Source organism: Triplophysa dalaica, chromosome 2, assembly GCF_015846415.1.
Source record: "Triplophysa dalaica isolate WHDGS20190420 chromosome 2, ASM1584641v1, whole genome shotgun sequence".
NCBI lineage: Eukaryota > Metazoa > Chordata > Actinopteri > Cypriniformes > Nemacheilidae > Triplophysa > Triplophysa dalaica.
In genome coordinates, this window is record NC_079543.1 from 24,150,680 (window position 1) to 24,177,481 (window position 26,802).

Here is a 26,802-nt window from a genome sequence, read left to right on the forward strand (position 1 = left end):
TTTCCTAAATTCTTCAAAAAGATTTAATTTTGTGTTCAAACTAACAAAAAATATATAATATACAGTATAATATATTTTTTTCTACTATGGCAAGCAATTATGTCACGGAAATCTCAGCTGCTACATTCTTCCAAATATCTGTCTTTGTGTTAAACAGAACAAAGACATTTACACAGTAATACATGACAGAATTTTCATTTATAGGTGATCTATTTAGTGAAAAAATCTGAAGATTCTCGATAAGTAGTAGGTCTATGGATTTCAAATAAGGTTTGTTAAATGTACAGTTTACTTAGATTAAAGACTAAATTAAAGATTTTGATCTAAGGAAGATTTGCTTCCCTCAGATTTTAAAGGCGGACCTGGAGTTAAAGAGACAGACCATGGACAAGCTTTGCTCCCTCGTTCAAGATCTGCTCACCAATATTAAAAGCAAGGAAGCAGCTGGGAAACTTGAGGCGAAGCTTGAAAGGTTCGCCCAGCGCTGGGACAAATTGGTACAGTCACTTCAGCTCACCAGCACCAAGGTGGTTATGCAAATGCAGTTCTATTTACTATGTGTCATGTATTCTGCAACAGTGTTCCATCTGTTTCACTTTATATTTAAATAGCTTCCTGCATGACTCTCTCATCACACGGCATAAATATATCGCTCACTCTGTCTAACTTCCCGTTTCTGAAAGGAATCAGATTTATGTGCACTCAGACATGCCCGTCACCCAACTTTTGTCTCTTTTAGTTTTCAACCGTTGTCACTACATCCCAGTCAGAGCTCACACATACAACCATGGCAACTGTCACCAAGGTGACCACGAACCAGAAAAAGATGGTGAAGCATACTAAAGAGGGTCTGTCTACTCCCCCTCCGCAGAAAAAGCGCCAGATTGTTGTGGATTCAGAGCTGCGGAAAAGGTGAGCTAATGCTCCTCTGCGTCCTGGGTCGCGAAATGTTGGATTTGAGAGATGCTGCAATGGATTCAGTGGTTTATCCATTTGCCGCAACAGAAATAGAAGACTTTGTTATATTTGAAGAATTTTAAAGCATCGTTGTTAACTTATGGTAAAATATTTGAGCAAACCTCTGATTTTCAACTTTCAACTTTGACACGGTTTGAGTCACAGACACACAACAAATTTTTGGATTGTACTTTTCTAACTTATCAAACTTATGGTTTTTCCCCGATGGTCAGAAAATGACCTAAAAAAAATAAGAATTTGCAAGGTAGCAAAATATCACAGAGATGGAACACCATAGCAACCCCCTGGCGACCACTCAGAACAACCTAGCAGCTGGATAGCAACCCTTCTTTTTTAATAGTGAAAGTGAAGGTTTTTTTTTGCATTGCCATAGTTTCGCAACAAATATCATGTTTAACTATGGTTACTTCAATATACTATAATTTTCATTAAAGAATGTCCGGCGAACCACATTTGTGACCTTGGATCACAAAACCAGTCTTAAGTACACTTTTAGAGACAAAAATACATTGTATGGGTCAAATTGATAGATTTTTCGTATCTGTCAAAAGTTATTAAAATATCAAGTAAAGATCACATTCCATTTAAGATATTTGAAAAATGTTCTACCTTAAATATATAAAAACTATATACATTTTTTTTGTGAGTGTATGGCCTGCTACAGCAAGTCTGATTCACAACTTCAAAGGCAATTTTCTCAATATTTAGATTTTTTTGCACCATCAGATTTCAAAGTTTTTAACAGTTGTATCTCAGACAGATATTGTCTTATCCTAACAACTCATACATCATTAGAAATCTTGTTTATTCAGCTTTCAGATTATTCAAAAATCTAAATTTCAAAACATGTGTGTTGACATTAGACTGGTGTGGTTGTCCAGGGTCACATTTTAGCATCGAGGCGGCGAGTTATTGCACAGTCAAGCCTCACTAACAATTTTGTTTCAGAAAATGTTGTTTAAGGATGTTATTTTTAAGGGAATGGAACTGTGCTTCAGAATTTGTGAATTATTTAGGGAGAAACACACCCTGTTGCGCTTTGACAAAAATTTGCTAATTGTTGCCTGCGTATAAACAATAGTCTAATGACTAATAATCAAACAACCAAATATTTGATGTTTTTCACTACTTTCTCTTCAGATTTGATGTGGACTTCACTGAAATTCACAGTTTTATGACTCGCTCAGAGGCTGTTCTACAAAATCCAGAGTTCTCAATCTCTCGTAAGGAGGGCAGCGTGGCCGATCTCTATGAGAAAGTACTGGTAGGGCTACATTATTTTTTTCTGTAGAGATTGAGCACCTTTATACAACAAATAGATGTTTGTACTATATACTGTTTGTATGCTTAAAAATGAGAAATGAAATGAATGTGTGTATTCATTTTTAAACTTGAGAGTGTTGCAACATAGTGTGTATTAACACCATTACTTTAGTACATTTCTTGTATTTGTTAAGAAAAATAAATTGAGTTATAGATGTTTTAAAAAATTACGTGGTTAAAAAATTCATTGTATTCAGATTAAAATCCGATATGCTGTAGCATCATTGACAATCCACTTGATTTAGTATTCTTTTGGTATACAAGCAGTGAAAATACAAAACAAAAACAAGACCATGATGCAAACATTTGCAGTGTAGAGATTTTTTTATCACAAGTCAAATACAGGTATATCTACATTTCGAATGCATTTATTAAAACATGTCAAATTGGTCTTATAAATGTGTTGAACTTGTAGTAACTGTATGATTTCCTCATTCATCTTTGAGGCCATCGACAGGGAAAAACCGGAAAAGTACAGGAAGTTGCAGGAAGCCACGCGTTCAGCTCAGGCTCTGGTGGATCAGCTCAACAGCGGTAAACGCAACTTCTGAGATTATTTGCATATTAACTTTTATTGCACCTATCATGTCCCATAAAAATGTTCTTGTTTGTTGTACGAGAAGTAGTAATTTGCATTTTGGTTGTAATACAAGTAATCAAACTTTCATAATATAAGATTTATTAATAATAAATGCTGATGTACATATCTATGGGACATTCCCAGCTATTTTGAAAGTCTAAAGCGTTTGGCAGCTTAATCGCGTTGGCAAATGCTCTTGCAATATGCATGAGGCTCATTTGTCCTAATGGATCTTTCTGCAAAGATGGCCAAAACTCCGAAGACATTCAGCAAGCGGCCGAGCAGCTACGCGCCCGGTGGGTGGATTTCTGCGCTCTCCTGGCTGAGAGGCTGGCGTGGTTGGCCTACCAGACCAAAGTCCTGGCTTTCCACAATCTTTTCCAGCAACTGGAACAGGCCGTGGCCACCGCCGAGAACTGGCTGAAGGTGCAGTCGCCGCCTGCGTCCGAGCCGGAGCCGCTGAGGATACAGCTCGACCGATGCAGGGTAACAGTCGATGTCTGTCCTTGTGCGTGAGGGGACCGTTCGTCCTCAGATCTGTCTTATGTGTGTCTGTTCTGTGTCCATATGCAGGGCAAAGTCCTGTGTGTTTTCAGGTAATGCCCGTCACCATCTGCATGTGCTAATCTGATCTCAATAGGGGACAGCCTGGGGCAGTTGTAACACTCTTTGGTGTTGCACATTTATTTAGAAAGTGTTTATATTTGTAAACAATTTTATCCAAATCGACAACACGTAACCGTCTGTTTCAGGTGATTAGATCTGTGGCCTGCTCTGTTCCCATCTGCCAGAGTCTGTTCATAAAATCATAAGAAAGATCCCAATGCTAGAAACAAGTGGGAGACGTTTATTTTAAATAAATTTTGGGGGAATTTTTGGTTTAATTCAGTGTGTGTAGTTTAATCTGTCAAAATTTAATGAAGGCTTTGCATTGTTAAAGGATGGGACTAAATATCCAGGGGGCAATTTTTCTCATTTTACACAGTTAAGGGGATATTTCTTGTGGTAACCACAAATAAGTTTACTTGTGGAAGTGATTTATTACTGTGTCTGCTGTAGAGTATGTAAATGTCCTCTGTTATGATTGGTTGACCTGATTTGCATATGAAATAAATAACAACCAGCCTCATCGCAAGAATTCCTGATTATTTTACAAGGTGGCTAATTTGTATGAATTTATACAATGTGTAAATAGTACAAAATTACAGTTATTACAAAAAAGCAACATTCAACCCCCGTCAAACCGTCACTGGTGAGAAAGCTGATACGAAAGACATTGTATGAATTCATACGAATTAGCCATCTCATAATATAGTTACGAATTGCTGAGAGATTGTGTTGCAACAATGTATAGACCACTTCGCAAGATGTTGTCAGAAGACGTTTTTGTTCTTTTTAACAGGGTTTTTACTGCATAGAGAAATTGGAGGCGGCCGCCTCCGTCAAATGTTGTGCCGCCTCAGACTCTCGCCAAAATTATACCGGGTGTCCTCACAAGAAAGGCTGCATGCATTTAACAGACTATTTGTAACTGGAGTTGCAGCATTGCGCCACAATGCAGGCGCTGTTTCGTTATCAGCACACTGAGGGGCGAAAAGAGTTGCAGAACAAGAGCTGTGTTTCACAGCTGTTTGTTTTGCATCCAAGTACGTTTAATTTCTTGAATTTTCTTAAAATTTTATGAACATGAAGTATATCATTGTAATGTCTTTAGCTGTGCAGTTGGATCGTTGAATCAGCGTGTACTGTACACAGCTAGTTTGCCAGTATGAACACACATTGCGTTCCAAACAACTCGCACACAAATGACTCTTTTGAAGCGATTCATTTAAACTATTGAACTTTTCAGTCTCTAGCGAATATAAGAGTTCATTAAATCATTTAAAGTGAACCACAGTCTAGGGATTTGCTCATTTAATTCAGTTTGCTATTGTGGTCTGAAAATTTAGTGGAAAATGATAAAAAGCTTTTACTTTTATTCAACCTAACAGACATTTTTAAATCAAATAATGTAATTTTCATCTAATTTTATAAGAACATTTTATACGTCAAAGTCACTTTAATTAAGCTACTTTAAGGTACGGTAGGCCTTCGTGTGTGTACAAGATCAGGATGGCACAACCTCCGCCTGATTTTGAGCCTGGACAACCCTGTTTATTCTTACATATTGTTGTCGATTTCCTTCCAAAACCTCATATCTCCCTATTTTGGGATTTCCTTTTTTAGTCACCCTTTATGTTTGTCAAATTTACCATTAAAAGTATTAAAAAGTGCTTGTCAATTTTTGTCAGTATTTTTTAAATTGTTAAAAACCATTTCCATTTCCTGAAAAACTGTGAAACACACAAGGTTACGGATGGACATTGATGATATATAATACAATCATAAAGATATCTGTTTAAAGGGATAGTTCACACAAAATGAAAATTCTGTCATGATTTACTCAAACAGATCACATCCACCATTGACATGGCAGAAAATATTTCTTCCAAATATTTCCCTTGTGTTCAGCAGAATAATTTATTACAGGTTCGGAATGAGGGTGAGTAAATGATGACAGAATTCTCATTTTTGAGTGAACTATCCCTTTAATATTTAAATTTGGTCAGAATGTTCATTTTGTTCAAATGTTTGTGTTAACAAAACTAAAATAGGAAATTCTTCTGGACCAGCTTTGTTTACTGTACGTATTCCGAAATTGTCTATACGCTTTGGTTGTGTATTTGTTGTTGTCCATCCAATATGGTTGTCAACGTCACAGCCTTCTTGACAAGCACATGTGATACATTCAAATTTTGTTATTTAAAAAGATCAACTAAAATAGATTTTCGATGACCGTTTAAAAGGTGATTCTGACTGCTCTTTCGGTAAAATGACAGTAATTATACAGGAAGACGTGATGGAGAAAGCTGTGGACTGTGTTTAGTGGGGTAGAAGTGGACTGTTTAATACGATATAACAGGCCAATGACAAGCTGTATGATAAAACGGTTCAAAGATCAAAGCTCAGCTGGATTAAAGTCTGTGTCTCTCTTTGTTCATTTATTCCTAACTCTCTTATCCTTGAATATATGTTCCTGACAGCTTTCTCTAAGAATCTCTTTCTCATTTCGGTCTCTTCATCAAATATTGTGTGTTTCAGTAGAGATATGCTTCTCTAAAGCCCTTGAGTTTTTGTGATGTAATCGTTTTATGGGATTGAACCTGTTTTGTATGATTTACATTGCCTTGGGTTTTCGTGTACAGATTAGTAATATAAAAAAATGAACTCATTTGATCATTCTTTCAGATCGCTGTGCAAAGCATATAGAAACGTGAAGCATGATTCAGCGCAAAGATATGGAAATTAAATTAACTATACAATTACTTGCAAAGCTACTTTTTGAAATGTCTAATGTTTGCGTTACTCGTCATTTTATGGCGACAATGTTTTCTATTTATGTTCATTTGGAAGCTTTCCTCAGCAAATATTGATACATGCTGTGAAATCTGATTTCATTATTTATTCCCAGCCCTATTGTAGGCTGTTTTCATGCAGCATGGATATAACTTTTACACTTGAAAAATATGAAATATATATTTTAATAATTTATATACAAATAAATATATTTGTTTACACGGTTTCAGCAGCAACAAAATTAACAAATGTTATGTGGCACAAAATTAAATTTGACCTCCACCAAAAATCAATAACTGTTGATTAGTCTTGATTTAAATGCAATTAATAGGTAATAAATTATTCATATAAATTAATATTAATTAAATTAAATACATTTCTATGTTATAACCTAACACAGACCAGAACTTACTTCGGGGCAGGCGTGTTTGTCCGATGAAACCGCCAATAAAAACATATTTTTTCATAATTTGTTTAATTTTTAGCAATGCTTAATATGTGCTTCTCATATGGATAACAGCAATAATGTTGCTTAATTTAAGAAGTTGCTATTTTTATTGGTAGTAAAGTTATCTTATTGGTAATTGAAGTTTATAAACATTTTATATTAACAATAAAGTCTATTTCCATTCCAGTTGAGAACTGAAGATCCAAGAGTTAAAGCTAAAGATCATATTTTTATGTATACTTATATATTTATTTATTTACCATTTGTGAATTCTGTAAAGGCATTTTAGGTGGTGCTGGGGGGCAGACAAGTCTTCCTTAACCAGCGTTTGTATCATCTCATCTTGAAACGTTACAGGAGATATTCTTTGTGTCTGTCACAGGACGAGATAGCTCGCCTATCTGCTCTTCAACCACAAGTGGAGAAGCTTCACGAGCAACTTCAAGACCTGAGACAGAAAGAGGAGACGCAGGTCCTCTTTGATGCGGACATCTCCGCCTTTCAAGAGCACTACCATCAAGTCCTCGAGGACCTGAGGGCTCGGGAAAGACAGCTTGTTCTCGGTGAGCGACGCTTGTCGGTTTTTGGGGCGAGGTTGTGGGAGTTTAAAAGTGGACCAGTTACAAACTATACAGTGGTAACACTGTTTGAACACGGGATGTGCTTGTAGTTGCATTGTGGTCTGGTGTGATCCTGTCAGATGCCGAGCTTGCAGCATTTTCATAAATTTTTCAAATCAACGAGCTTTGCTATCCTACTATGCTGCATGAACGTTTGAAATTTTCATGGCCTTGTTCTCATTTCTAAGCACTGTCTGCCTGAGAGGTAAATGGCGTCTGGTGAGTTTCTATACTGAAGAAATAAGACAAATGTGTGTGTGTGTTTGAATATGTATAGATGCCACCGTCACAGGTGTTTTCGACTGCGTGTTCATTCTGTTAACTGTTGTTTCTCTCTTCTCTCCTCACTTGTATTAGTTCAATCCAGTCTTCCACCTTCACGTTATAAAGATGTGATGGCAGCTCTATTGGCCTGGCTGGAGCATTGTGAGAACAGACTAGCCATCCCCTCCACCGCAGTGACCGAGTACCCAGTCATGGAGCAGAGACTTAAAGACATCAAGGTTTGTTTATTTATTTATGTATTTGTTTATTTTGATTGCTGTGGCTGACTATAAGAATTGCCTTTAGCGATCATACACAGTACTGTAGATTAAAAAAATATGCGCTTTCTGTGCCACTGGCATCCAAACCGCATTGTAAAATGTACACGTAAACTGCCATTTAAAATTTTGGGGTAACTCGCCTGAAAAGTCTTGCATGGTTTTGAAATATTTAAAAACCCAATATCTTTAACTGCAAAAGTAAAATTTTGAAATGCATGACTTGAATAATGCATGAATAACGATGAAAAAGTTGAGAGTCTAGAATCTACAGTATGGACTTCATAAATCTCATAAAACGGCTTGATGCAGAGGAGGTTAATAAAAAATGAGTAAGTGACCCAGTGCTCCATGTAAGATGTTTTTAATGGATGTGCCTAACTCACACTTACTGGTTAGTAATCTTTAAAACCAAGTTATCGTTTCATATTAAGTAACATGTTTTGATGTCAGTGGCAATCAATATTAATCCATTAAAATCTGTTTTATGACAAAATGTTCTGTAGGCTATTCAAGGAGCACAGAAGGAGCATCAGAGTGAAGTGGATGATCTCAATAAGATGGCCGAGCAGGTGTTCCAGAAAGCACCACCTGAGATCTGTCAGAAGTACCGGACCGAGCTGGACAACGTGATGGTGCGCTGGAGACGCGTGTCTGAACAGCTGGAGGAGAACATACTGAAGCTGCAGGATCACATGAACAAATTACAGCAGTTCCAGGCATGTGAAGAAACAATATGATGAGCATGCTATAGTTTACCTGTAACAGACACTGAATTCATTCTAAGAGAGAAAATGGCTGTGTCTCAAAGCCTAGTGAGCTGCTTACCCAGGCAGCTTATGGGGTTTTTAGACACAGCCATTCCCACTCTTAATGTAGTTATGTTTTGTTTAAAGAGGATTTTTAGACACAGCCATATCATGTGGCTCAGTGATTATAACATGGCGCAAGCATCGCCAAGGTCATGGGTTCGATCCCAGGGGACTCCGATACAATGTACAGTATATGCAATGTAAGTCAATTTGGATAAAAGCGTCTGCCAAATGCGGAAATGTAAAAAAAATTACCCAAACTGAAAATCATTGAACAATCGTTTACTCGCCCTCATGTCATTTCAAACCTTTATAAACACAAAAGAAGATATTTTGATAATGACAAACAAAAGCACACAGTTCAAAGGGAAATTAGAGCAGATAAAAAAATATAAAGTTAAAGCTCCAAAAATATGAAAGATTCAGTAATGGACAGCTTTGTCCCACATATTTCTTGCAAAATCTCTTCGATAGAGTAAAAAAGTGAAATACACCTTAAGTAGATTTTGATGTTTAAGTTCTTTTTAAAATTCTACGCATTTTGGTGGAATGACAAAATGTGCACAGTTGGCACATTTGTTGGCACTGCTGTGGCAAGAATAAATTGTTTGTATAATTTGACATTTTGCCTTGTTTCCATTACAAAATTTTTAAATTGGCAATAGAAAGTTATTTAGTAAAATTGCTTTATGAAACCTAATTTCCCTGAAGTCTATGTATACAGTATAATGTAATTGTAAATATAAAGTAAAGTCTTTTAAAACCATTTAGCTATGTTTACTGGAATACAAGGCCGACATATTACTCAAGAAATCCTCATTTTTCTGGTATATGGAGCGGATGTGTGTAACCTCCTAAGGTCTATTTTTCAGCTGGAAAATCTGATAAACCAGCAACTCAAGGAAAAGCTTCCATATTTGTCTCCATTTTGTCTGAAACAATTGGGATACTTACAAGATCTTCTTTGTGATTTTTCTTTCCTATGGGTTATTTTTTACTTCCAAAAAACGTATTTTAAAGACGTTTATTTCTTACTGTAGAATGATACCAAGACTCTGCAGAAATGGATGGCAGAGGTCGATGTTTTCCTGAATGAGGAATGGCCGGCTCTTGGAGACGCGGAGGCTTTGGAGAAGCAGTTGGAACAGTGCACGGTGAGGACAATCTTTATTTATTTAGCAGTAAAACAAACTTTATGCTCCCAAACTTGGAACTGCTGATGCCATAGTGATCCAGAGCAAGATGTGCTAAAAAACACAACAGCGTTCCAAAAACTCGCCAACGTGTTTCATGGCCCAAAATGTTTAATTCAGCAGACAGAGTTTTAAATTCGCAGTCAAAGCGTTGTCTAAATGAATGCATTGGCCTGAAAAAGAAAGCCAGATCTCATTTAGATGAAATCTGAAGGACTGTGTTGTTGAGTGATCTTCTAATATAGCCGAAGCCAAATGAATAAGCCATAAATCCACAGGGACCTGACTCAGTACAGTCTCGCCTTCTCTTTTCATAAAGCCATTGGATGTATTTTCCACATTTCCAGTCTTTAAAACGTTTTTAAAACGGCAACTGAACGTGAAATGACAGTGACAATGTGATTTTGACATGTTTTGTACCCCACGCCAAGTTATCCGTGATGTGGCAATAGCTACAGAAATAGATTTGGGTCAGTGCATTGGCGTGACCTGGTTTCCAGAATGACCAGGGCCTTCTTATTTCAAACAACCTTGTTTGATTTGTCAGGCTCTGGTGAATGACATCCAAACCGTCCAACCGAGTCTAAACGGCATCAACGAGGTCGGAATGGCTTTGAAGAGGGACGCAGAACCTCCGTATGCCATCAAAATACAGAAGATGCTGGATGAGCTCAACGCTCAGTGGGAACTCATTTGCAAACAGGTAATTAGCGTGTCGCCCGGGCTTACAGCTTATTAGTCTCATTCTTTATCAAGTGAGGTACAATTTAGTCATCCGAAAAGCTCAGGCGTAGCTTTTTCACATCTGGTCGATGTTTTCATTACATTTCCTGCATTTAAGGCTTGACGGTGAAACCAAATGCTTCGAATGGAACTGTTTGTTGTTGGTTTGATAGGCCTATGCGAAGAAATCAGCCCTGAAAGGAGGACTGGACATGACCGTTAGTCTGAGGAAAGAGATGCAGGAAATGCAAGAGTGGATCACACAGGCTGAAGAAGAATACCTGGAACGAGACTTCCAATACAAGACACCTGAGGAACTTCATAAAGCCGTGGAGGAGCTAAAGGTTTGAATTTTTTGGTGTCAGCAATTGTTCTGTCGTAACTTGGGGACACTCTGAAAAAATGCAACCCAGCGTTGGGTCAAAAAGGGACAAACCCAGCTGTAGGGTTGTAAATAAACCTATGCTGGGTTGTTTTAACCCTTGTTGGGTCAAATATATAATTTAAACCAAGGGCTGTGTCTCTTTTTGATCCCATGGTGAGTAGAAGGAGTTGAAGGTTTTAAGAGTGCAAGTTTAGGAGTTCTGATTGAATATTTTAATTTTATACCTGATTTTTCTTACAAGTGTTGGGTTGTTGGGTTAAATATGGACAATCCCAAAAGTTGGATTACATTCGCATTGAACATTTCCAACACAATCTCATGGCAAATACGTAACGATGTGGCTAATTTTAGATAATTTGTGTGAATTTGTGCAATCTCATTTGAACATTTTAGAACGATTTGCTTTCGTGCCAGTAATGTTGGATGTCACTTTGTACAAGTGCCAAGACAGTGAAAGCTGTGAAATAGAAAGAAAAAAATAATTGTAATGAAAAATGATGGGGCTTAGAGCAAAGACTGACACTTAGACATTTTGGATGTTCATTTCCAAACAGGTGTCGTCTCAACTCTCTGATGCCCGCAGATGGATTTTGTACTTTTATTCTTTTTAATGAACAAAATTTCCTTTGTTCTCTTCACGCTTCCTACTGTCAAGCCTGACTTTACTTAGAAAGCAGACCTTTCACAGAATGCTGACCCTAATCTAAACACCTGTTGAATCGTCTCTTAATCTTCTCTCTTCCCCTCCAGAGAGCTCAAGAGGAAGTCCATCAAAAGGAAACAAAGGTGAAGCTACTGACGGATAAAGTCACCAATTTCATTTCAAAGGCCCCTCCTGCAGCCCACGATGCCCTGAAGGCAGAACTGGACGTTTTAACTTCGAACTACCAGCGACTCTGCAGTCGGCTCGATGGGAAGTGCAAGACTTTAGAGGTGAGACTGAGTTTACCGCTGTGGATCTGTTGATGGGATTGAATTCGGGTGTCGTAGAGTGTGGGGTTCGAACCCTGAAAGGGACACATCGCTGCTGTCCTTCTGAAACCTTGTATCTTCATGTTTTGTGATTTTCGCTTTTTGCCATGAATCATTATTATTAGTGATCTTTTATGTTTGTCACTAGGTTTTGCTAATATCTGTCCAATATAAAGTATTAAAAAGTGCTGACCAACTTTGACAACTCAGTATTCAATCATTTAAAAACAATGTGTTTTTTCTGATAAACTGTAAATTTGGAGATACAAGGTTTTGGAAGGACAGGAACAATATTTGCGGTATATCTTTTATCGGATCTCCTTCTGTTTAAGAACCCAAGATGTTGGTGTTTATTAACCCTTCAAGTGTTCCTTTAGAGAGAATTTTACGGTTATGAAAACCAAGATGTTTTTGCATATCGTCGTTGTCCTTCCAAAACCTCTGATGTCCGATACTTTTGACGAGCACTTTTGGTTTGTTGGATATTTGTCAAATCCAGTGACAAACATAAAGGATTACTTATAATAATTTATGGCAAAAAATTAAATTCACATTATATGGAGTTAAAAGGTTACAGAAAGACAAAATTGTGGAAAAATACTTGCATACAGTGTGTTTGATATACCCATAGTATATTAGTAGCTAATAGATTGAAAAATTATGCAAAAAATGATGGAAAAATTGCTATATTATTAAATTGCTTTAAACATGTATTGTAGTTTTTCTTCATTGGGTCTATAAGGGACATGTTGTTATATGGCACATGTGCTTCACATGCATCTCTTCGATTGCTGCCATAGGAAGTGTGGGCATGCTGGTGTGAACTGCTCTCTTATTTGGAGCTGGAGAATGCCTGGATGGACCTGCTGGAGAAGCAACTGGACGAAACAGAAAACATTCAAGGAGGTGTTAAGGAACTTGAAGCGGCTTTGGCTGTGAGTGCTTAAAACTCTTTTTTGTTTAAAGTCACTGTATTAATCTAATCTGAGAGTTTTTATGAAAGGTCTCCCATAAATTTGCATGCATTCATTTAGAAGACGTTTCAAATTAAAGCCATTTATAAATGAAGAATGCTATAAGAAAAGTCTGGATGTGCTTTCCATACTTGCATCATCACCATGGAAACAATTTTTCTGAGTTTTTGGTGTAAATGGCAATTAAGCAGAAATATCAAAGCTCTTTCTCGTTTCTTGCAGTCCATAGATATCATGATAAGAGACCATCCGGAATATAATCGCAACCAAATCCGCGAACTAGCCCAGACCCTCACGGACGGCAGGGTTCTCGACGAGCTCATACACAATAAAGTGGAAGATTACAACACGCGCTGGGACGAGCTGATGCAGAGGGTATGAGCTTCACTTTTAAAGCATTATGCTAGAGCAGAAACCTAAAACGTATTCATTGGATTTCTCAAGTTGTGCTTCTCTTCGTTTCTGACGTCAATAACAGGTTTTACAGAGACGACAGCAGCTGGAAAAAAGCCTGCAGTGGGCTCAGGAGAATGACAGGACCCTGCGGCTCATTCAGGACTCTCTGAATACTACCGACAGTCATTTGACTGCTTACCTGGCAGATGGAATAGACGCTTCACAGATACCTCGGGAGTCCCAGGTATTCATAATGACTCGTATGGAACAAACAAACATTCCATTTTTTATCTTTTGGTTTTGGAGCATAGTTTTGTGGCTAACCAAACACAGAATATTTTGGTTTATAGACTGTTTATATTCTAAAAATAAGGTGTGAAATCTGATTTGATAAGCCAAAAATGCTTAATATTGTGCACACACCTGCACTTACGGTACATCTATAGGAAACAAAACTATATATAAAGTATTCTATAGTTCTATGGTTGCTTAGCTAGAAACTGAAAACACTGAAGTATAAGAATAGCATATTTTGATGAAAATTATGATTTAACACTTTATTGAACTCTGTCTTTTATGATGTCATTATTTCCAGCCTGTTAAAAAAGCAAAAAGATTCATGTTTCATGATTGATCGATTGATGTTTGCCCTTGAAATTATTTTACTGAGCTTTAAGTTCCAGTGTATGAAATTTAGCGGCATCTAGCGGTGAGGTTGTGAATTGCAACCAACAGCTCACTCCGATAACTTATTTATGAAGCTCTGTACAGCAGTTTGTCTGTTAAGGGCTTCTGTAGAAACGACACAGTGAATTCCATGTAAGGGGACCCGTGGTGTACTTAGATAGAAACTGCTCATACTAAAGTAAGAAAGACAGCTTCATTATGTAGGTCTTTATACACCTCAGAAGACATAGTTATGTATATTATATTTCATTTATGTCAATAGATCCTACAAAAAGTTAGGCTTGTACACACTGGGAAGATGATCGTGCGCGTTTATCTCTGGCCTTAAACGCGTCATGACTAAACAAAGGCTGCCAATGTGATCAAACAATGTGCACACCGACACACAGAACGGCAGGCCATAAAAGCATAATTTTTACACAAATGCCACGGGCTCATTTTTTGGTTTGACATGCTGAATTAAAAACTGTCCGACCAATGCGATTGCCGCCTTTGATCACAGTAAAACACGACTTTGTAGCGCTCAAGAACGAAACGGTCTTGCAGAGAAATGGATACCAACGATGAAGAGTAATTCTTGTTCTGGGTGACAAGCGAATGTCACAGGCATAAAGTTGTGCAGCGCCACCTTGTGTACCGGGGTATTTCTGTTTTAAATAAGCGCCATTTATGTCAGGGAGTGAATTTGCATATTCACTCGGCACATAAACATAAGCATAAACATGTGCGATTATTGTCCCGGTGTGTATAAGCCTTAAGACCTTTAAGTGTGTCTTGGCAAAGACATAATACAATTCCAGATCACATGTCACAAGTGTTTACTTGGTTATTGTCTCTTTTTAACAGAAAATACAGTCAGAGTTGAATGGCCATGAGACGACACTAGACGATATGAGGGAAAAAGCCGTAGAGCTTGACGCTTCCGACAAAGTGATTGAAGACATTGATGCTACAATTGTAAGACCGATCATGTCATTTTAATTTGCATATTTCACATTGTTGTACATTAAGTGTTACACGAAATTGAATCACTATTAACAAACAACAACTTCTCGCACATGTCTTCAGGATAAACTATCGCAAGTGAAAGGAAAGTTCCGCCTTTTCCAAAAGCCAGCCAATTTTGATGAGAGGCTGAGGGAATGTGAACGCACACTAGAGGAAGTTAAAGTGAAGTTGGGGGTGCTGAACGTTAGGAGTGTGGAACAGGAAGTGGTACAGTCGCAGTTGGAGCAATGCATGGTGGGTCATTTTATTTTTTATTTCATTTGAATTTGCAAGAATCATTGCTGACAATCACTGTGACATATTTTGGGATCTTTTTGTAAATCCTCTTTTAAAAATACTTTTTTACTATATATTTTTATTATCATTTCCACTTCAGTGTGTGTTTGTCAAATGATGTTACACCAAAGTCATCACATTACAGAAATTAAACAGAAATGATGAAACCTGTCGCCATTTACTCACCATGTCTCAACAACCCCCAATGACTCACTTTCTTCTGTTGAACACAAAAGGAGATCTAATAATATTAGCACCCGAAAATCTCAAAGACACAAAAGCAGCTAACACTCTTTAATCTTGTAATCCACTGAAGAAAGTCATACAGGTTGACATTTAAGAACTCACATGTTGTCAGAAAGTATTACATCAATGATAAAGGAACGAATTCATTGCTATCTATTTCTCCTATGTAGAAGTTTTATAAGAATCTAAGTGAAGTGAAATCAGAGGTGGAGACGGTGATAAAGACAGGACGACAGATTGTGCAGAGACAGCAGACAGAGCAACCCAAAGAACTGGACGACAGATTGACGGCTCTCAAACTCGCATACAATGTCTTGGGTTCACAGGTACGGTACAAGTTGAAAAAAGTTAAACTTGTACTTATGGAATACGTATAGTTTTAGTTATACAGCTATTATACAAAACTGATGACATTCATTCTCCGAAGCGTCTGGTAGGTTGTCATTTATCGGTAATCATGAGTGACAAAGCCTCTCATGTTCATCTCTATGCAGGTGACGGAGGGAAAACAGGAACTTGAGAAGATTTTGAAGTTACTGAGGAAGTTTAGGAAGGAGGTAAACAGTCTGACAGAGTGGCTGGCGGCTACTGATGAGGAACTGACGCGCCGGTCCTCCGTTGAAGGGATGCCAAGTGACTTGGAGGCAGAGTTGTCTTGGGCCAAGGTATAAAACTCCCCATGGTTTTATTTCAACAACAAAAACACAAGACAGGCTTTTTAATGCCTGAAGCTGATAAATTCTGAAACGGTCAATGCTTTTCCCCCTAAATATCATTTTAGACACGTCAATACAATTGTTCACTAGTTTTTTGTGAAGCTTCCTTGGGTTCTTGAAAGGCGCTATATAAGTAACACATGTTATTATTATTTTTATAGTTGTTAAAGCTTCACTCCGTAACTTTATGAATCTAGATACATATTTATGGTTAGAATGCTTTACTCTCCATGATGTGATCATCATTTGATAAATTACCGGTGACAGATTCATAGACGCACTCACACCTCACTTCGCAACACTTCATTAGCCAGGCTCAGCGACATTTTAAGGTAAACAAACTCACGGAAAGCAATTTAAATACCTTTCTGACCTCATCACCTAGGCAACGCAGGAAGACAAGGAACGCCATAAGCCACAGCTGAAGCTTGTCCGAGAGCTGGCTGACACCCTGAAGGGTTTACTCCAGACCCAAGAGAACCTGATTGATGACAAGGTCAGCCTGCTGGACTGCAATTGGATCGCAGTGACGTCAAGAAGCGAGCAATGGCTAAAACTGCTGCTGGTAAGTAATTCACAGCGACCATCTGACCTTTTTCTCACTTATTTTATTCCATGCTAAATATGTCTGGGGCTAAACGTACCCTGCGGTGCTAAATCCATTTCCTTTCAATTTCACATTTTCATATTGTTCTTTACACCCGGACTGTGATTTCTAGAGGCGACAGTAATGTTATGAAAATGTTAAGCATATTTATCTCCTGTTTCCATTTATTTCATTTTTCTGCAGCTTGCTGGTTGCGCCGTCTTTTTATCTTATCATGATCCTTCTGAATATATTTTCACCTTGTTCTACTTTGTAAATAAGTCTATAAATAACTCGAGGGTGGTACGTCGGGGTATGAGGCTCGGCCTCAAAGGTAGAACGAGACGGTTAATGCGAGGTGTAATTTTACGCCTAGTTCTGGAGTCCATCTGTCTTGGTGAGATACTGTAGAAGTTATTCCCCGTGTTAAAAGCAAACACCAGATGTCAATCTATGAAATACATTTTTAACTCAAACAAATAATTTATTAAGTTTTAACCTAAAGTTAGGCCAATGGCAGACACTTCTTATATTAAAGTGAACAGGGGATTCTTGCAATTCAACTCAATGCTTCACCAACTGAGCTATAGGAACAATCACTCGTAATAAATTGCATCGTGCTTTTTTGACTATACGAATGCATATTAGAATATATTGATATATTAATATAAACTTTCAGAACGGTAATAGAGTTTACAGTTAAAGAGTTGAATTTGATATTAAAAGCACTAAGGTAGCAAAATTGAAAAGTGCTTCTTAAGAATTGACCATAATATTTTGTACAAATACACATTACACAAATCAGATTTATCAGTACAAGGCTCTACAATAGTAACAGAGTTGACATTTTAAGACCGCACCGTCTGCTACAGTAATAAAGTGATAAATTACACAGGGATAGGCCAAAACATACTCAGAAAAACAAGCAATAAATTAAAGCGAAAACAAAACGAAGAATCAGCATAGTAAAAATTCACATCAGCCTTTAAAGACACTACTGGCACTTTTCAGAATTGCCAAAACGTAAACCTAGCTTTCCATCTGTCATGCAGGATTACCAAAGTCAAATGAAAACATTCGAGGAGAACGTCGCCGAGATCAAGAGCTGGATGGATCGTGCCGAGGAAACAATGGATGAGATGGAAGGCCAGGGCTGCATCGAGCATGTTATTAAGGTCTTCACTGGCACACACAATGAGCTCCTGACATCCAATTTCCATTGAGGACTAAAGATTGTTTAATGCAGGCTAACTTTTGCTTCGAAAGAAATACATCATTATCCTTCTCCTCCACCACTATAATGCTCGCAGGCCTCATTAATTTGAAGCAATTTGAAGCAAATATTTTTTTCGATTATGCCATTAGGGAAAACAACATAGACAGATCATAAAAAGTATAGATTTATTATATGAGTCATCAGTGGTTATAATATAATTACATTTTGCAAGCATAATTTTTATATTTGTGCATCCCTAATTGAAAATGTTTTAAACTTTATTTTGTTACGTACATTTTGAAGCCGTAGAATGTTTGCGTGACATTTACATACTGTATAAACAATATAATAGAAATAGTTTCTTTCTAGTTTTCTTTTGCTCGCTAAACTCTGTATTGATAAGTGATGTGTTGTTTGTGTGTGGACGTGAGCAGGGTTTGCAGAAAGAGCTGGCGGAGATGAAGGATAAGGTTGACGTGGTCCAGGGTCTGGCCAAGGAACTTGTAAAGAACAATGGGGAACACTGTAAAGCTCAGGTGAAACCCAAGCTGGAACAGATGAACCAGCGCTTTGACATCATCACAAAGAGGATTTTAACAGGACAGGTACTAATATACATCTATACATGTGTATATACAGTGCTCGAATTGAGAGGGGGGACTGGGGGGGTCCAGGACCCCCATTAGGCATTAGTGACCCCCTATAAGACTTAAAAACAATCAGAACAACAATTTTAAAACGTATGCAGATAAGATATGGTAAATAAAACTACGCAAAGTCGTTCTTTGATTTTCTCTATTCCAGTCAGGTACTGGTGGGCGGAGTTAAGGTAAATACTCTTTGCTAACAAGGCAGGCTGTTTGCACTCAGTGTAGATAGACACTCCAATAATATATTTAGAATGGTTTTACAATAGTTTTATTAAAATCTACGTTTAAAATAAGTTTTATGATTTAAGGTTCCGTCCAAGAAAAAAACACCCCATGGAGGGGACCCCCCATCAGACATGATGCATATCAAGGACTGTGTTTATCTCAACTATCAAAAGTGTAATAAACAACATGTTATGTCAATATCATTATAAGTTTTAGAAACACTTCTGCAATGTAGAACTTTTGAAAACATCTTTGAACCACACTATGTTTATTGATAGCTCTTCCTCAGTTGATTCTAAATTAATCAGAGACGGCGTTGTTGTGTAAAATTACTCCACTTAGAAGATAGGATCGTTACATCATTAGATTTGTATGTATTTCTACTTATTATTTCTTTCAGGCCTCTTCCAACGAGTTAGACGAGTACCACAGACAGGCTAATATATGGCTCCAGGTGCTGGACGAGGAGATTCAATTTGGCGAAAGTCTAAAAGAGGAAGATTTCCTGGAGGATGAGGTAAGAAAATACTCTAATATGTTTCCCAGGCTAAAATTAATTTCAGCAGTTGGAACTATGCGATCAGAGATAAACCGAAAGCCCCCCCAAGCCTTATCCTAAAGATTTCACGACTAGAAAAGTAATTAGTTTCAACCAATTCATTTGGGTGAAGATAACTTATGCATGGACGCTACTGCATTCATTTGCTGGTGTTTTGTAACCGGTGCAATTTTTGTAAATAAATGAATGACTGGATGAGTTAACTATTCACAGACAAAACTCTGACAAATATAGACAGGCAGAGAGAGAGATAGATAGAGAGAGAGAGAGAGAGAGAGAGAGACCACTGACGCAATCTGCCCATGGTTTGACAGTTTCCTTGTTGATCTAAAGGTAATTTTGTGCGTTTTTGTCTTCGTAGAGCATAGATGAGAGCGCACTGAATGAACTCTTTGCCAAAGGAGAAAATCTTCTGAAGAGAACTCCTAGCGGAGAGAAGAAAGAAGTCGTCCGCGAGAAACACAACCTTCTTCATGACAAATATGACACTTTAAAGGTGATTTTAAAGCATGTTGACAAATGTCAAGTACACGTTATTAAGAAGTAAAGAGTGTGGGAAAACATACACAAGCTCTTGACAGGGACATGCTATTTTATTTATAAAAACATGTTATTTGCCAATGTAGAAACAATCGTAAACCATATATTTTTCTTGATCTGAATTCTGTCTTGTTTTCCAGTTTAAACTATCTAAAAGCATCTGTTCAAATTAAATTCTACACATTTTCAGAAAATGTGTCTTTAAAATACTTTATTCTTACTTCAATGGTAAACGGTTAATTGTTCTCTGTTACTGGATCATCTTTTAATGACCTTTGGGTATTACGCTGAAAAATATATAATACAAAGTGCTTTTTATTCTTTCCAACCCATGTGAAGTCTCTCTTAAAGTTTTATATGCATTTCAAGTTTTGACTGGAAATGTCACATCCATTACCCTGCAATTGCCCATTTGTTTATTTGGTTATGTATCTTCAATGTGATGTACATACTGTAAGTATGTGAGTTCTTAAACCGCAACAATTCTATCAACATTAATGTCCCAAAATTAGGGTTTACTGGTAATCTCCAAGTGTCATTTTTCTTTTTTTAAGGACTTGTCAAACTATGCTTAGATAATCCTTATATATTGATTCTGCACTAACAGAACTTGAGAGCCCAGAGGAGAAAAAAGGCCCTGGTTCTGTCTCAGCAGTGGTACCAGTTTTGTAAGAAGACGGATGACATGATGCACTGGCTGGATAAAATTGAGAAGACCGTACGAGAGCTTCCAGATCCCCCTGAGGAACCCAGAGTGAAAGTGAGAGCTAAAGATCTTTAGAATATTTGCTTCGCTGAGCCCCATATGTTCAAACCTTCCACCAGGGATGTAACTTAGATGCTTCTGAATCTCATATCAAAATAGCATCAGTTGCTCGAGAGGCCTGGAGTAGACTAAATCTCACAAATGTCCTTTATTTCATTTCAAACTTCTTTTCTAAACAGTTTACTTTATTCACCATGTACTTTATTTGCTTGCAGTCAAATATTTCAATCCAGCATTTTTACGCATATTTTCAAAAATCAACTTTATCCGTCAGGTGGTCAGTTCTGAGATTGAACAGCAGCGTCCGAAGTTGGAGGACTTGCACGAACTGGGCCGTGTGCTTTCGGACGGTGGGGCCTTTAAGCTTGTAGAGCCACGTCTACTTCCTGTCAATAAACGATGGGCGGAGCTTGACGTTAATTTCACTCAAGTGCGCCAGAAAAGTGTAAGTCTGCACTTATCGGTTAAAAAAAAAGATTGATAACAAAAAACGTTTTATTATTCATGAATTAAACGATCAAGCGTATGGGATTTTCTTATTTATTTGCATTATCATTATTGTAAATATATCATTATGTATGTGCAGGACCTGCAAGCTCTACTACAGCGTATCGCTGAAAATGAGGCTTTACTGAAATCTCCTGAGCGCTGGTCTGCAGCATTCATCAATGTATCCCAACAAGAGAAGTGCCTTAAGGTGATTTCAGAAACCACATGAAGAAAAATACCCTAGATTATGAATTAGATTTTGAAGCCCATGCTCCTTTTTTAAAACTTTAGTTGTTTTTATGAACAAAAATCTGTCATGTGATTTTGCAGTGAAGGGGTATAACTGCTGTCCTTTGTGACTTGTGATTTAGGAGGTTAAAGGGAATATGGAGAAACTAGAGACTCCAGTAGTGGATGCTCTGGGCAGGAGCTCAGCTGATCCTGTGCAGAGTCTACAGACCCAACTCCTCAAAACCAACTGGGAGAACCTCATAAAACTGTATCAGGACAGACTCAAGTAAGTCATACAAGATGTAAGACTTACATACACAAACACACACACACACACACACACACACACACACCACCTTACTTTTTAATGGGGAAGCAATTTCTAATGATTATTAAATTAAAGTTTCATTAAAGGTCCAATGTGTACTTTTTGGAGATCTTTTCACAGAGATGCAATATAATATACATGCATATTTCTTCAGAGGTGTATAAAGGCCTTACATAATGAAGCGTTATGTTTTTATTACCTTAGAATGAGCTGTTTCTACAAACATCAAGGGTCCCCTTGCATAGAATTCGCCATGTTGTTTCTACAGTAGCCTTAAACGGACACTCTTCTGGATGACGCTGATAATAAATAATAAGCCCATAGACCTTATTACAGACTTTAAATGTTAATGTTTTTTTAAATTACAGTTCTAACACAATGTTTGTGATGTTTGTTGCTGTTCAGTCGTTTGGAAAAATGCAGGAAGTTCAGCGAGGAGCACAAAGCGCTTGATGATTGGCTGACTGATGCTGAGCGGATAATCCCGAAATATGAACAAGACCCTATAAATAACAGGGATCGCCTCAAGGTAATCGTAAATAAAATTAATTATCCTTTACAAGCTGTTTTTTGTACAAGTCTCACATACTAATGAAGTTTACATAATAAAGGCTTTTATAGTCTTAAGATGTCAAACACGCCCAACGTCCATTTCAAACATTGTTTTTTATAATACAAATATATTTCGAATAGGTTATAAGTATTTATTTATTATGTAGCAGATGGCAATGTGTATAATAATTCAAAAGAATATGCACATCATACAAATTGTTACCTGATTTTTTTTTTATTTGGCAACAGTGTTAGATTAGCCCGCAACTTTATATCAAATTATCCGCTGTCACATTCATTCTCGCAGGAGCTGCAGGATGCTTTAGAGAAACAAGAAGCTTCAGTTAAGGGTCTGAATACTCTAGGGACAGACTTGAGTCCACAGTGCAGCAAGGACGACCGGGATCACATTAAACACCAACTCGTCTCCATCAACTCCCGCTGGGCCAAAGTGTCCAACCAACTCACTGAGATTAAGAGACGGTTAGTGCGGATCCATGATTTATTAATGTGAGCTCCTGGTGAGAACGTCAAAGAGGTCTGAATATTTTACCATAATTCCATTTGAGCACCTAATCGCCCTTTTATGTCGTTATCTAAAGGAACGCGTATATATATACTGTATATACTGTGTGTTTTAGGTCGGCGGGGGCGAAGATCATTCTGGCCGAGCTAACTGAAGACATGGGGGACTTTCAGTCTTGGCTGGATGAGGCCGAGACTGTGGTGGCGATTCCTGTAGAACCACGTCACAAGGAACAGCTCAGTTCGACTTTGGAAAAAGTGAAGGTAAGAATAACTCGCTTAGGACTTTTCTAATCACGAAGGAGAAAACATAAAAATGAATACATCTGTGTGGAAATGTCCAGGCCCGAGTGGTGGAACTGCCGAGCAGGAAACAAATGCTTCATCAGATCACCAACAAAGGCTCATCTCTACCAAGTGAAAAGGCCAAACCGCTGGAGAAACATCTGAAGCATATCAACATGAGATGGGCCAAGGTAATCCTGTTGTAGTCTCTCGTTTTCTACTCATGGATGTTTCTGGACCTTGGTGTGTTTATCACTAGGATTGTTTCACCTAACAGTCTTATGAAGTAATTTCAGGGGATCATTTGAAGTTGGACGGAGTTCATCTTGAAAATGCACTAGTTTGTGTTCTTCTCTGCTCCACAGGTTTCCACCGATCTCCCCCAGAAGCAACGTCACATCGAAGATCTTCTCAGGGATTTTTATTTGTATCAGGAGCAGCTTTCCAAACTCTCCAGTTGGGCGTCCACTACAAGGAATCAGCTTGAGAAGTCTCCCGATACAGCAGATCACGAGGTCATTTAGCACATACGTACACTAAAACGTGCAGTCTATTATTCTCCTGTTTTGCTGTTTCACTTAAGCCGTGTGCAGTTATTTATTTGGTGTTGTGGGAAAGGTTCAGGTTTGCTGGTGTGATCCCTCAAAAAGTGAATTAAGAAGCGTCACATTTGTGCCCCCGAGAAAGATATTTCAGTTTGCTTCAAAAGGATTGATCCTGTGAGTCTTAAGACACATCTCCGTGTCTGATGACATGAAAGTCAAAGATTTGGTCTAGCACTGTTTGTTTACACTAACTTAGCATCGTTTTTTATTCAGGAGCATTTATGCATTTTATTCAGGAGACACAATGGAATTATTCGGAATAAAAAGCTGTGGAAAATCCACATTTTCTGTGTGTTTAGGTAAAAAATTTTTTTTTTTTCATTCTATGAACTATTGATAATAGTTCTACCAAATTTAAAATACAAATATTGTTTCAATTTGCATTAGTTTGCAAAAAATGAAAAAACTGTAGAAGTGGGAAATGATACTCTGTATTTTATTCAGACCTTAAATACTGCAAGGAAAACAAGTTCATATTTAGTTTTAAGTACAACAGTAATGTTTTGAAAAAGTAAAAAAAAATGTTTGTGATGTGATTTTTATTGTTGGATGACTTTGTCACTCCTGAGGTTTGATGTAGTTGAAATTCAACACACTCTGGACTGAAATACATCTAGAAATGATGGGTAAATGAAATCGGTGTCTTGAATTTCCATGGCTGTATTTAATGTTAGTATTTTGTCTCCGACCTTTCTTTTGATATTACTTGAAAGCATTGTCCACATGCAGTATGTGCCATTAAACTGCCGTGGACCACATCCCTCTGCAAATTTAGTTTGAAGAGAAATCTTTAGTTGATACTACAGACTTTGGCATCTTTGAGACACAGCTTTCGTAACTCTTTTTTTTATTAGCGGATAAACACAAGTTTTTGGTCTCAATTTGAGCTCTATTCACTCTCATTGTTTTCTATGAGTTAAAACTGAGCTATAAAAGAGCTCTTTCATTCATTTCTCATTACTACAGGTGAAACTCATCAATAATTTAGACCTTTGGGGCCTATTTAAAGATTTGGAAACTTTAGGTTTTATTAGCAAAATTGACTGCGACTTTAAAGTTAACATCCCACTATGACTTATTTTTTACTCCTATTTTAAAAATCAGTTTTGACCATTTCAAAGACCCGTTGCTTTGCCTGCCGAAGTCCCGAGACTGAAAAATTATTAAATGGTGTCACGAAGTCATTGGTCTTTTTTGGCAGTTTCTCATACAGTATTTGCACTGAGAGACGACACCGGCTGTCTATTTAATAAGAATCTCGGCATTGTCTTCACACGGAGCTTCGCCCGATCCCATCAGGCCTCGCCTCCTAGAGTTTGAACTAATAGGTTCAGGAAGTCATTTGTCCTTTCACTTACTGAGATTATAAAAGAACAGTACAGATGTATTTTTTTATTTTTTTATTGTTTGTGGCTGTTCAGGGCTGATCTTTTTTGGTTGGCCAGTTGGCCAATTTTCGCACAACGCATGCTGTGACATTTGTACTTTTGTCAGTGCTTATTTTAAGTAAAACTGTAATTTGAATGCATATTAAATAACTGTTATGCTACTCGATTATTTATTTAAAAAAACATAATGCATGCTACCTAATGTACACAATGTAATGTGTTAGTCCCAACATAGATTTAGATACTAGCAATCCTTTTCTTTTTAATTAAGACTTAGTGTTTATTTCTTTATTTTTGTAGATTGAGGAGGATGTGAAGGAAAAAAAGCCCGCAGTAGAAACAATCCTGTCGAAGGAGAGACCATCATCGCAACCGGAGAAGGTGTAAAATACATCATGATGCATCTCAGATATGACTAGAATACTACACAAATTATGTGATCAAATGTATTTTCAAAATACAGAATTTTAACGCAACCTAAATTCACTTATATTTCTGGAAAAATATATTTCAGGGGCAGTACGACGGGCTCAGTGCAGATTGGACAACCATTCAGGTTCTCCTCAAGGAGTGGAAAGACAAATGCCAGCTTGCAGGTATGACATCATATAATGCATCAAACATTATGTGAGGACTGAATTAACAATACGCGGTTACTGTAAAAGTCATTGTGTATACTGGCTTTGAACTGGTGTTTGGATTTAAAGATCTGAAAGTGAGACAATGTTTTCCAGCCACAACTTTGACCGGCAGTGCTGCGGGAGATGCAGCCCTCGACAAATTTAACAAATCTTGGGCGGAGCTTAACGATTGGTTATCTCTTCTGGATCACATGGTGCAGACACAGAGAGTGACAGTCGGAGATCTTGATGACATCAAAGAGATGACAGCAAAACTCAAGGTCAGACTGTAACGTCATCTTATTAGTAGAAAAGTAATTTCAGTTTTTTACACCAAAACATTTACTTACACGGCGTTCTGGAATACTTGATTCTGATTGGCCAGTTGCGACATTCCAATGGTTGGTTTTCTCAGATAACAACCGCTCGAAACGAATAACACCCAGCAACCCGGATCATTTTGACAGGTGCAGAGTAATATTACACAAATTAAATGTAAATAGGTCTTTTAATCACATATATGACATTATATTTACAATTGATTAAACCAAATTGGATTTTCGTGACATTTGAATGTCGTCTCTTACCTTAAAACTGAAAGTAAAAAGCTTTTCCTCGTGGAAGGTCTGCATTGAGTAAAAATTAGCTAATAAAATATTTCAAATTCACATTTTATGTCCAGTTTTTTTCTCATATGGCATGTATCTGTGTAATAAGCGGGATAATGTAGAAGCAGATGGCTGTTATCGCGAAATAAGCCCCTCCGATGTGAAACCCGATCACACTGTCGGGGCTTATTGGTGCAATAACAACCGGCTGCCTGTACATTATCCCTTACATAAAACATCTGATTTATTCTGTACAGTAAATTAATTCTAATCCCAAGGCACATGGTTTGTGCAATTTAAGTGAAGGCGAGACATGTTTTTGTCTTTTAGAAGTGTTTATTATAGATGACTTTA

General features: G+C 37.5%; 1 protein-coding gene across 1 annotated transcript in view; it reads left to right on the top strand.

The window, feature by feature from the left end:
* dmd (dystrophin) overlaps positions 1-26,802 on the top strand; it is an 89,076-nt gene that overhangs the window by 21,719 nt on the left and 40,555 nt on the right. The window contains 36 exon segments of the mRNA XM_056770471.1: positions 348-527; positions 740-912; positions 2,119-2,242; positions 2,748-2,835; positions 3,126-3,367; positions 7,108-7,288; positions 7,703-7,848; positions 8,394-8,606; positions 9,740-9,853; positions 10,440-10,595; positions 10,789-10,959; positions 11,751-11,933; positions 12,773-12,907; positions 13,169-13,321; positions 13,425-13,586; positions 14,876-14,986; positions 15,098-15,271; positions 15,730-15,885; positions 16,054-16,224; positions 16,661-16,840; positions 17,914-18,036; positions 18,512-18,682; positions 19,353-19,469; positions 19,873-20,007; positions 20,659-20,811; positions 21,092-21,262; positions 21,404-21,514; positions 21,678-21,823; positions 22,271-22,394; positions 22,725-22,900; positions 23,059-23,206; positions 23,287-23,418; positions 23,593-23,742; positions 25,521-25,601; positions 25,735-25,816; positions 25,955-26,121. Coding sequence (XP_056626449.1) covers positions 348-527; positions 740-912; positions 2,119-2,242; positions 2,748-2,835; positions 3,126-3,367; positions 7,108-7,288; positions 7,703-7,848; positions 8,394-8,606; positions 9,740-9,853; positions 10,440-10,595; positions 10,789-10,959; positions 11,751-11,933; positions 12,773-12,907; positions 13,169-13,321; positions 13,425-13,586; positions 14,876-14,986; positions 15,098-15,271; positions 15,730-15,885; positions 16,054-16,224; positions 16,661-16,840; positions 17,914-18,036; positions 18,512-18,682; positions 19,353-19,469; positions 19,873-20,007; positions 20,659-20,811; positions 21,092-21,262; positions 21,404-21,514; positions 21,678-21,823; positions 22,271-22,394; positions 22,725-22,900; positions 23,059-23,206; positions 23,287-23,418; positions 23,593-23,742; positions 25,521-25,601; positions 25,735-25,816; positions 25,955-26,121 — 5,400 coding nt within the window.